The sequence below is a fragment of the Numida meleagris genome, chromosome 2, assembly GCF_002078875.1.
Source record: "Numida meleagris isolate 19003 breed g44 Domestic line chromosome 2, NumMel1.0, whole genome shotgun sequence".
NCBI classification, from domain to species: Eukaryota; Metazoa; Chordata; class Aves; order Galliformes; family Numididae; genus Numida; species Numida meleagris.
The window spans coordinates 125,525,429-125,537,928 of NC_034410.1; the positions used below are offsets into that span (position 1 = coordinate 125,525,429).

Consider the following 12,500-nt stretch of genomic DNA (forward strand, 5'->3'; position numbering starts at 1 on the left):
TTAAGACATTCTAGATATTTGATGGTTTTGCAGTTCCGCGCAAACACAAAAAAGAAAAACCTGGAACATGAAAATGAAGCTTTTTCACTAACATAAAAAGTCCAGCTGCATTTTCTCTTAGAAACAGCCAGACTCTCCTTGTACTGCAGACTAATTTGTTTTGATGCTCACAGGATGTATATCCTGAGATTGGAATAATTATGCTGAAACAAGCATGACCTGGACACATCTTTATTTTGTTTTTTTGGCTCTCAATCCTGTTCCATCAAGAGAAGGTAAAAACAACAGCAACAGACAGAGAAACAGAAATGCAAAAAAGAAAAAACAACCAACAAACAGCTGTGATGAAGCTTGACATAGATGCCTGCTTCCAACTGGAATATGTTTATGCTGTACATACATACACATTTATTTATTTATTTATTTATATGTGTAAAGCACAGTAGAAATCTGCTATACAAAGTGTGACATGTCACATGTTATGTTTTAAGAGAAATGTTAAGAAAATCTTTGCTGTAAGAACATTTAAGCTACAAAGCAAAGTGCTCAGAGTTGAGAAACATCTGAATTAAGATTGTCCTTGCAGCTAATGCCTTCTGATACCATCTGTAATTATAGTCTCCTTTGTCACTGTCTCCATAGCTTTCAACTTCTGCACCAATAAGCTGCATGGATCCTCCTAGTAGCATCACCTCTTGCAGCACAGATCATTATTTATGTCAACCAGCCCATGCAGAGTGCTGGGGCACACAGACATCTTCCTGTAGCCAGCTGCAGACAGCGGAGGAACGTGGATCCTTACAATCAGTGGTGTCATTCTGAGGTCTGGAAGAGAACTCAGCTGCCCCATGACAGGCAGTTTCTGCCTGGTCTTTGGTAGGGTCATCTCCATCCCCTTCTTTTCCTGGCTGCTCCTGGCCACTCTGGCCATCACCCACAGGCTCTGCCTCCTCTGCCTGGTGACATTTTCTTCCAGCCCAGCCCCTTGGTGTAGGAACCCTCTTGTGCTGACACCTTCCTCTGCCCTCGCACTCCTGTTTCCACCACGCTACTTCCTTCCCTCCTCAATCTATCTCTTACAGCCACCATCCCTCTCTGTCTTCCTCCGTGACTAAACCTGGTTTCCTTCTCATCCCCATTGCTGCACAGGCACACACAGCAGACCTTGTCTCTCCTGGGCTGGGAGGAAGTCTACAGCAAGCTCTTTTATTTGGAGAACAACCACAGAGACATTTCTGCGGTACTCAGCTGGAACGTGGCTGGCAGAGATATTTAGATGTTTGAATTCAACAAGTCTCTACCAAGCATGTACAAACTGCAAAGACAGTTACACTTACACGTGGTCCAGATTGGGGAATAATTTCCCAAACGTGTTGAAAAGCAAATTTCTCTTGCTTGGTTGACTCCTTCTGCCAAAATTTTGCTCTTTGCTTCCGTGTGTGGAGGTAAAACATCTCCTCAAATAAATGCTTGAAAGACTTTGGCTTAACATAGACAAAATAACATACTTTCTCCTAACCTTGCTCTTGGATACAGATGCGCTATTCTAGATAAAACTTTCAAAACAAAAATAAAACGAAACAAAAGAAATCAGCTGGAGGCTGATACCCAGCACAGGAAATTTCAGTTTGATGCATTATACTTTGGCAAATGTATAAGCAACTGACAACAAGCTATAATAACGAAAAAGTGTTGGGCAATCTCTTCACCTATAATTCATAACTCCTACACAGTTTAAGATAATGGAAATTACTCATGTTCATCAGGAATTAAATAGATGCCTCTGTTATTACTTGGATTATTCAGTTAGCATTGGCAGCCAAATGTATGTCTAACTGACTTTCATTAACTTCAGCAATATACCTGGCAGAGTTAAAATCTACTCCAATTCAACCCTTCTGTATTTTTCTCTTGATGTACCGCATACAAACCTTAACCATGATATGATCTTCTGGGATAATAAACTAAATCAACAATGCATTTCATTTGCATGGATTGTCATGTAGGAGATGCTTCCAAGTATGCAAATTTCTCAAGGAAATATTGAGCCATGGCTCTAAATGAAACTTTCAGAGATAAAGAATTATCTTTTCAATTTTAAAGGTACTTTTTGTGCTAATAAAATAGAAAGCATAATAGCCTTGGCTAGAATGGCAGAATGGCTAATTTTAACCTTTTCAGGAGGCCAGCACAGACTGACACTGAAGTCTTTATGGCAGTGAACATCCAGACCCAAGGTTGGGAAATTAACATTTTGTGTCAAAGTCTCCTACTTTCTGAAGAGCCTCACTATCAGTATTGTACCAGTTGTTATGCTCTTGTTGTTTGGTAGGCATCCCTCCTCCAAAGCAGCCAGGCACCTTAGGCATGTATTTTCTGTTTTTAAACAGAAAATTCAGAGATTTGCTGAACAGCAGGGACTTAGGCATCTTCCAGGAGTGCAGCCAAATCTGAGTATTAAAACCTGACCAGGTCACCTTTGAATCAGGATGAATGGCTGGTTCAGGTGTCACCCTCTACGGAGATGTCAAAACTTCCTGAATGTAGATCTTCCAGAAAACCTGTTAACATCCTCCCCATCACAGAAGAGATTATCTCAATATCCTGCCTGGCTCACCTGAAGCCTTTGCTTTCCCAGTGCTGGTCTTTCTGCAGCAAAACTCCATCTCTTTGTACCCACCACCACTTGTTCCAAAACAACAAACACAAACCGGGCTGCTCTTGGTTTGCTTTTACCCTGCCCATCATCTCCTGCAAGGCTGTTGCTTGTGCTCTGATGATAATGCCAGCCTTTACCTTCTGTTTCTTCCCTTCTTATGCAGGGAGGGAACTCACTATTCTCTTCTATTCTTAACACTCTTGTTTTCCATGAAAAATGAACCAAAAAATTTAGGTTTGTTGAAAGTTTTTGGTTGCTGCATGGCTCAATTGCAGGCCAAGTTCAGACTTTCTACTGTGTTTGTACAAAACACACCATGAAGTCCTACTGCACAGCCTCTGTGCTCCCACAGCAGACACAACAAGTGCTGGGTGCTCAGCAGTGGCCTTAGCTCCTACCATGCTATCGGGGAGGGCCTGGTTCTGTGCAGACACATTCTGTATTTTGTATCTAACCAAAATAAATAGAATAAGAAATAAACCAGCATCTGTCTGTGATTCAGAAGCTGCACAACAGAAGAGCCTTTGAATCAAAGAGAAACAAAGATGTCCCCGGGCAGTTTGAGGATGCTTAGAAGAGGTACCCTTGGAACAAGAGCTTGTTGGAGAAGGTTTCAGTGTTAAGCACTGACGCAGAAAAGAACCATTCAACGGCATGTTACAAAAATTACTGCCACTTCTCCTGAGGTTCAAAAGACTGCCCTTTAAATGGTCCCACAAACAACAGTCCCACTCTACCACATCCCTGATTTCAGGTTATAATATGGAAATTAACATGACTGTACTTGCAAATATTTGGTGAGATATTTTCATAGAAGAGCTGGGCAGTTTTATTGTTGTAAAATTAGAAGCATAAAATTTGGTATTTTGGGGATGTAGTAATAAATCTCACATTGGCCTGTCCCACTGATGAATTTTAACAATTTTATTTCAGATTGCTGCTGGCAGAAGATCAAAGAGATTCAGCATCACCCTCTCTGTTTTATATGTCTCATTTATTCCTTTTCACAAGTTTGGCTCCTCTTTGAATAAGTTATTTGGGAACATTTGTCACCTCTTCTGACCTTTGAACGTGATGCCAAGACTGTCCCATCCCAGGAACAAATCATTCATACCATACAGGCTGGCTCCAGCCAGTATCAATCACCTCACCCCTCCTCACTGCAGTGCGGGGCTTTCGCCTCACTGGGCCACGCTTTGTGTTATTGGCTGAATTTTAACAAGAAACAGCACTATCAGGAGCTCTCTTCCACAGTAGCTCTCTCACCTTACCCCAAGTGGTGGGGCAAGTTCTGGAGGACATGGCCACGCAGAAATGAAGGCTCGGGAAATGCTTGGGAACTTGCTAAACACACTTCTCCCTACCCGTGACACGGCAGCCATAGCTTGAGGTCTTTCTTTCCCAAGATTTCTCGACTTGCTTTTTGCACAGCTCCCACCTCTTTCCAGCCACAACTCTTCCCTAAAATGCCAGTAACCCCAGGGTACATTCCACTAAAAGTGTCCTGCAAAGCCTTCTCTGTGCTCCACAGCACTGCTAGGTTTAGAAATGCTTGTGTTTTTGTGAAGTTGCTCTGTGCTCTGACTGGCCAGTGGACATAGGATCGAGCCAGGAAGGCAGGCCGCAGACCCAGGAGATGAACTTCCCCCTAGGAGAGACCCTGAGCCAAATTTTCATGTTTCATGGATATTTGGGTTATAGCTGAGGCTTTTCTGTGGTTTATATCCACATTGCTCGTGCTAGCTCCTTCCAGTAGATGACATTTTGTAAAAACTACCCTTTGGTGAATCACAGAATGTCCCAAGTTGGAAGGGACCCACAAGGATCATTGAGTCCAACTCCTGACTCCACACAGGACCACCCAAAGTTCAAACCCAATGTCTGAGAGCACTGTCCAAACGCTCACTGAACTCTGGCAGCTCGGGGCCGTGCCTATTGCCCTGGGCAGCCTGTTCCATGCCCACCGCCCTCTGGAGCAGAACCTGTCCCTAACCCCCACCCGCCCCTCCCCTGACACAGCTCCATGTCGTTCTCTCGGGCCCTGTCGCTGTCCCAGAGAGCAGAGCTCAGCGCTGCCCCTCTGCTCCTGTGAGGAGCTGCAGCCGCCATGAGGCCTCCCCTCAGCTCCTCTGCTCTGGGCTGCACAGACACAGGGACCTCATTAACTACATTCTCACTGTTGTACTTATTGCATCATTCCTTTGGGTTACGAACATTTTGTTTCAGCTTCATGCTAGGCCTCCTACTTGCCTCTATCTCTATGAACACAGGGTGACAAAAGGAGCAGGTGCCAGGGTCCTTGTGATATATGGTCACAGCCATTTTCCATGGGGCTGCAGACTGTGGGGAGGCAACACCTGGGTCTCAATACAACTTTCTGTTATTTCTGTGAGCTACAGGGGTTATCCTTCCCTTCTCTTTTTTCCCTTTCCCTTTCTCTTTCTCTCCTTTCCTTTTCTTTCTCCTCATGTTCATTTCTATGTGTCCAAATTATCTGCCCAGCTTCTGGCCTTCAGCCCTGCTCGTTCTAGCATCAGTACATGGGCCCAGCACTGTGCTTGGCATCAGAGGACTTTCCCCTGCACTTGGAGGCTGTGTGCAGGTCTTTGCAGGCATTGCAGGTCTCAGCTCCAAGTCTTTCATTGACACCACCTGTGTGGACCCCTGTGCTCCATACAGAGCCCATTAGGCACTGTTGTCTTTGCCTGAGGAACACCTTCCCTTAGCTGGGTGTGTATTACATTTTGTCTTTGATATATTCTACTGAGTACATAAATCCCTGATAATCATGGATTGTAACAAGGAAAAAAAAAAAAAAAAGGTGAACTTGGTAGGCACACTAAGAAATGTGCCTGCAAGGTTTGAAAGCTAAAAAATCTCTTCTGTAGTAAATCATCTACCCCTTGGTGTTTGACAAGCCTTAGGATGCTGCCTTTTATGTTACTTGTTTCATATGCTCTGGTTTCATGCTATTAAGGAACCTGCCAGCCCAGGGAATGCTATTTCTGGTTCCTGCTTTGACTCTGGGCAAGCTGCAGCTTCTCTACGTCTGCCATCCCTGCAGATAGGGGTGCCTGTAGGACCCCATCAGGTCCTGCAGGTTTGGAGCAACTGGAGTTTTCCTCCTTTTACTTCCTGCACTTCAGCCTCTCTCATTGAACCATGCTGCAACGGTTGCTCAGTTTGTTAGGTTGCAATCCAACCACCTGTCAAAGAAGAGAATACACAGAACTGGCCCTAAATATTTGCAACGGCCTTTGAAGGAGAAGGAGTCTATTAAACAACCTGTTTGTGCATGATGCCTGCCAGGAGCAGAGCACTGAAAATCTGCTGAGATTTCAGAGGTGAATGCAGCCTAAAAATCAATGACACGGCATGTCTGGGAGTTGGGTCTGGAAATAGCACGGCTGGTATTGCTGAGGAGTATCACGTTCCTGGCAGCGGGAACACTCAGGGCATGGCCACCTGCCCCATGGGGACACGAGTCCTGCTGCTCCCCAGCACACAGCCGTAATCACACAGGCGTGTGTGGGGTGCCTTTGTCTGGGAGAGGCTGGGAAGGCGACAGAGTGCATGTGCTTAATTAACCACATTTGGTTTTGTTCTTCTGTTTTGATAGGAAAGCAACTACAGCAGGGCCTATAGGCAGCTGGGATCTCAGCACCACTCAAAGGCCAAAGCAGGCAAGGCGATGGGCATGGAGAAGCATCTGCACCAGAATCCCCATGCTTATTGCTGCCTTGGGGTCCTCTGAGTGGGATGGGCTTGTCTAAAAGAAGAGCGATCACTATGGTCATGGTGACCACTGCACTCAGGCTACAAACACAGCCTGAAGCTCTGAACTGAATCACGAGTGGCAGTTCATAATCAAGAATGATATATTTCACCTTCCCATGTTCAATGACCGATGTAACATATGGACACGCTTGGCAGTGGAAACACGCTGGCATATGTGCGTGAGTCAGGACAATCTCCTAGCTCTGCAATACTACCATTTTCCTCACGTGAGAAACACCATGGGCCAGTCACAGCAAGACCTCTTGGTTTCACTTCTGGAGTGCGCATTCTTGGTGCTGTTGATTCCTGCAATATTTGTTTTGAAGACATGCTTCCTGGCTCCATGTAATGAGGTGCAAATCACAGCCACTCTCTAATTCCTAAAAGTTACCAGCCTCCAGAGAAAAGTCTGAAAAAATGTGGCAGAAAGCAAAACAGGGACCCCAACATGAGCTGCCATTTTGGCACCCGCTCCCTATGATTTTTAGCCCCATCCTTTTCCCGACACCTGATGCTGCCTTCTAGGTAACCGGGGAGGATGGGAGAGGCAGCGCAGCGTGATCTGGCGGCTGAGAACACGCGGCAGCGGGAAGACTTCCCTTGAAAAAAAAAAAATTAAAAAAATAAAAAATAATAATTAAAAAAAAAAAACAGCAGAGGGAGGCTTTCCAGGTCCTTGCTTCTACCCGGGGCCAGCCCCGGCTCGCTGCTCATGTTTTCCACTCGGGGGGAGGACGGGAGAGGGGAGGATAGAGAAGGGGCGGAGGTTTTTTTTTGGGGGGGGGGGGTGGGGGTGAGGTGGAAAGTTGCTTCAATTTGCGAGGGGCGAGAGCCGGCGGCGGAGACGCGCCGCCTCCTTCCACTGGCTGGGGGAGCTGCCAATCTGTGTTGTAATCCTGCAGGAATTTCTGCGGGGTTTAACTGGGAGCCGCGCCGCCGCTGCCGCGCACTCGGGGCGGAGGGCGGGAGGGAAGGAAGGAGAGAAGCGGGCGGCGGAGGAGCCAGCAGCCGGGCAGCCTCAGCGCCGCGCAGCGTCGTGCCGCCGGGCAGCGCGGAGCGGAGCGCGGACAGCAGCGGAGCGGAACGGGCCGGAGGGCGCCCGCGGCCCTGCCCCGCGCCCCCGGGCGCTGCCGAGCGCCGCGGCCCCGCTTTCTCCTTTGTGCCCGGCCCCAGGCGGCCGCCGCGCCGGCTCCGCGGGAAGAATGCGGTGCGTGTGGCTCGCGCTCACCCTCAGCTTCGTGGCCTGCGTCTCCGGGCAGCCGGTGAGTGAGCGAGCGAGCGAGCGAGCGAGCGGCGGGGCGGGGGGACGGGACAGGACGGTGGCGGACGCCTCGGCTCCGTCCGCAGCGCTGCCCCCGGGAAAGCTCCCCGACAGGCGCAGCGGGAGCGCCCCTCCAGCCCTGCCTGGCCCGGCCCGAGGCGGCGCGGGTCCGGGTCCCCCCGGCGGCGCCTTCCCCCGGCTCCCCGCAGGATAGACCCGCTCCCCTCGCTTGCAGTGCCGCGACGGGCTGCTACAGAGGGTACCAAAAAATTAAAAAAATAACTGAAGTAATAGTAATAAATGAATAATTGGCCGCGGCTTGGCGGCCCGGGACGCCCCCGAGACCCCCGCTTTCCCGCGGGGTGCCCGCCCATCCGGGCTGGCTGCGGGCTGCCGGGGATAATGCCGCTGTTTACGCTTCTCCCAGCTACAAGTGTCTCCGCTGAGCGGGGACCTCTGCTTAATGCAATTAACTCCGTTGCCGGGATTTGTACCTCCTGAAAAGCCGCTCCTCTGCGCAGCGCTCCCGCCCCGCGGTGCGGACGGCTCCGGAGAGGGCTCGGGCTTCGCCGGCGGCGCTTCGGGACGGTGCGGGGGGGAGGGGGCCGAGAGAAGAACGCGGTTGCAGCGTTTGGACAAATACTAGGAAATAATAAACGGAGGTTTCAGTATGAAACGAAAATACCATGACAATTTAATCCAATTAAAATGAGCTGCTCCACTGAGCTAAATAATGTCACCGGCTCGGGTTCGCTTTTGAAGTTGTCTGGCTATTGTATAAATAAGCCCCGTCGCAGCCTTCGTGCGATCCGCCTCATCATTAGTGATTTCGAAGGGTACAATTGCAAAACGCTTTTCTTCAGGGCTAATTTAAAATGAGTTGTGTCGAGCACCAACTCCCGTTCCCGCTAAGTGCGCTCCCCCTTGCTAATGAGGTACAACATATTTTAGTTTCATAGGAATGCTACTGTTAGGAAGTTTTCTGATGGCGTAGTAACTATGAAACCTGCCACAGTCACTAGTAAAAGTATTAAGTTGGATGGTTTCTCCTTGGGATGAGCAGGCTCCTGTGGCGGGTGCAGGGGGAGCCGCGCTGCCGGCCCTGAGCAGCGCCCTCGCTGCTGCGAAAAACTTGTGGGCAGATGGGAGAGGTGAAGGGAGGTGGATTTTCTTTTCCTTCTTCCCCCCAACCTCCCCCCCCACTTTTTTTTTTTTCGTGTTTGGCGGCAGCTACGTGGTCCCTTAAGGAGGAGTTTTGTAGACTGGTCTCTGGGAAAAGACGGATGCTGAATCTGTTGTCTGAGCAGAACGCTGTCCTGGTCCTAAGAGGGATTTTATATGGATGCTTACAACAACCCTGCAAGCTCCTGGAGTACTGTCAAATGGTTTTAGCTCCAAATTTATTTTCCTCTGGTCGGTTCTTGAAGATGTTCTGTCTTTGCTTCGTGTAACCGCCAAACCCTGCTATTTACTGGGGTGGACCCAGTTGGTGTCAGTCATGTTAAAAACACACTGGAAATGTAGTGTGGGAGCAGCGTGCCTGTGTGCCCTGGTGCTGGCTCTTGTGTTGCAGATGTGCCCTGGTGTGAGGTGTCAGCTCGGCAGGGTGAGCAGACATTAGGGGCTGGCATCAGGAAGCAGAGGGCGCCAGGGAACTGTCCCTGGTCGTGCCCAGCTGCAGGAGGTGGCAAGTGCCCACATCAGAGCTGGCAAATGGCGCTGGGGCTCGCAGGGCAGTTTGCTGTGCATGGGGAGGTGTTGGGTGTGAGTGGGGTCTGGTAACATCAGCAGACGTGGAGGCAATTTGAGACTCATGCAGGCTTGGATGAATTGTGGAGAAAGTGTTTTTTCTGGTTCCCTTTTAGGAGGAGGAAAGAGAGTGATGTAGAACTGCTGGAAAAAAAAAGGCCAGCTCTCTAAGTGTGAGTCCAGTGTGTCTTTTACAAGGTTGGGTTCAGTCTTGATGATAGCAGGAGTCAGCGCTTGCTGATTTTAATAGCAACAGAGAGCAGCGCCAAGTATCTGGCTGTCCTTGTCAGTTCCCATTCTGCAGAAGCTGATAAACCTTTCTGTTTCTTCCTGCTCCCCATCAGTGGGACTAATGGTTTTCCAGTGCTTGTGTGATGCTCTGATCCTCTCCGCAAGCCAAGAGGGGTGCAGGGAAGCCTTGCTGGCGAGCAGGTTTCTGTGTGCGCTGCACTGTAATCCTGCTGCTCTCACAAACGGGAGAACAGTTGTGGCTCTCCCCTTCTGTAGTGGTTTTTCTTGAGTCAGGGGACTTTGCTTCACGCCAGCTCCCCAGCATTGCATGTGTGGGGTTCGGTAAAATAGAGCACTGCAGCACCAACATCAACTGTGTGGTCTGTCTGTTCCTTCTGTAAGCATCTGAGCACTGGCTTGTTCACATATGTGCTGTTATTGAAGGATTACTTGGGTAATATTTTGCGTATTTTTCAGAAATATTTAATACTTTGGAAGCATGGTGCTATAATTTTTCTGCATTTGTTTCTAATCATTACTTTGCTTTTGGAATCTGGAAAATTGATACCATGTTGGAGAGAGGGAATATTTGTTTTGGTTTTGAAACATGCAGCTAGGTTTTGGAGATGGTAATTACAGGAGGAGAGAAAACTGCGGAAGAGATGGGTGGTGTTTCAGATTTACATGCTGTGAGCGTCCCTCCTAAGCACGTTTAAATCTACATTGCCAAGTAAATTCCAAAGAAAGATAGGAAACTTTTCTTTAATCTTCATTTATTTCCGCCCTTCCTCAGCTCACGTGGGCTGCCGTGTCTCTGCAGAATTGAGGAAGATCTTCCTTGCTTCCTGGGGCTGGCAGCACCTGGAGCCAGCCAGCACCTCTGACCACTGCTCCCCTTACCCTGGCTCAGCATCACGGGCCAGGCAGCAGCCCCCACGTGCTGGAACTTTGGGAGGGCTCTGGCTTCTGCCTCTGGCCTCAGGTTTTGCCATTCTGGTGCTGCAGTCAACTCGCTGCTGGAAGCCTCCCTTTATCTGGATGTTCTCAGGAGTCCCTCTCTGGGAATAGGTTTCCCTCCCAGGTTAGCTTATATTTTAAAAATTAAAGAACAGATGATTCTTGACCTGAGATCAAACACTAAGGCAGTTTCTCTTTTTAATATCTGAGCCCTGAGGTCTGCATTGGAACTGACTTAATATTCAGGCCTAAAGTGCAGAGATGTTTTCTCTGCATTTTTTTTCTAGATCCCTATCGGGGAAGAAGATGAGCGTCTTCAAGGACAAGTCAGGACAAATAGTTCCCAGTTTGAAGTTGGGTGCTGGGGCTGTGGTTCCTGGGCAGGTGATACCTCTGTGGTAGGTTTGTGGCAATTGCTGCAGCTAATGGGAAAAGGATGGTGGGCTGGAGATAACGAGCCGCAAACCTGGGGTTTGTATGAAGTTTTGATGGATCTGAGTCTATGTGGTCATAATCTAAGTGCAGTCTCAGGGAGACCGGATGAAGGCCCGACTTCTTGGCCAGCAGAGGTCCAAATTGTGCAAAGCCCCACCTCAAACACGCTGCCATGATCTGATGCCTCCAGAGAGGATGGAGGAGAGCTGCCTGCTGTCCTCGCAGGGGATGTGGCTGCGGTTGGGCCAGGAGCCCCAGGCTTGATGGAGAGCTCATCCGTCATGCAGTAGATGAGCTCCCTGAGGAGCAGCCAGCCGCCTGCAGAGCCCTCTGTTTGCACTGCTCTTCATGGCCAGTTGTCTTTATAAAATGTCAAGCTGAGGCATATGGATGGCATTTATTAATTGCATTATCTCACCAAATTGACTTTTGCCATTGACCAGTTTAAACATTTTCCTTATGGCAAAGAATTACAGGCTTTAGTAAGGCTGAGAGGCTGAACAAAGGACTCTTGTCTACTTACGGAAAAGTGCTCCTTTGTCATCTGAAGAGATTTGACTGACTGGGATTTTTAACAGAAACGTTGTGTTTGAGAATGGAAAGCTTATTCTAGGCCTCGTGTAAGACCCTGCTTGAACGTAGGGCATAAATATGCCCTCTGTTGCTGCATTTGAGAGGGGATGCACAATGAGCAAGCAATTTGGTCCACGTTCAAGTTGCTGTACTTTCGGCACTGCAGCAGGCATGAGAAGATTTACTCTAGGCTGTGCTGTGAAAAGATTGTTGTTTGGTTATCTGCAGTTCATGCTTACAAGATGACAGTAAACTGCTATCTGTAATCTCTTCAGGACTAGTAATTTATTCATAGGTTACATGGCACTACTCAGTGATTTGGGAACAAGATTTCTCTTGCTCACATTTGAAATATAATTTGCAATCTCCTGAGTAAGGACTGCATTAGTGTTTGACCCTGTAATAATGACTGTTCTCCGTATGTATGTAGTTTTCTTGATTAGCTCAGCCCTGAGGGATGCTTTCAAAAGCATACTAGATATTTAGGCAGAAATACAAAATACACATAATTCTACAACGTACTGGAAAACTGACTGCAGAAGGAGAAAAAATAGTGTTTAACAGCCATGTGCAACAAGTACTCTTGTGCTGAGCAAATGATTTTTGACCATGTCTCAAGTAGGGTGCTCATTTAAAGTGAAATAATGATTAATAGGGCGTTGAGGAATCTGCAAGACTTGGCCTAGTCTGTAGGTAGACTGTGTTAGCGTGTCGCAAAAGCCATGCTCAACTGAAGTCTGAGCTGGATGCTACATCTGAAGTCACTGTTTTTAGTTTACATGTGAACAACTTCCCCAGAATTCTCCCGTCTAAGCTAAATTGCTTTGTTCCAAAGGTGAAATGATTTGGGGGAAAGTT

General features: G+C 48.2%; 1 protein-coding gene across 1 annotated transcript in view; it reads left to right on the top strand.

The window, feature by feature from the left end:
• The window catches only part of SDC2 (syndecan 2), a 58,145-nt gene continuing 52,960 nt past the window's right edge, over positions 7,316 to 12,500 (top strand). The window contains exon 1 of the mRNA XM_021388006.1: positions 7,316 to 7,698. Coding sequence (XP_021243681.1) covers positions 7,639 to 7,698 — 60 coding nt within the window. The 5' untranslated portion in view covers positions 7,316 to 7,638. The remainder of the gene's footprint in view (positions 7,699 to 12,500) is intronic.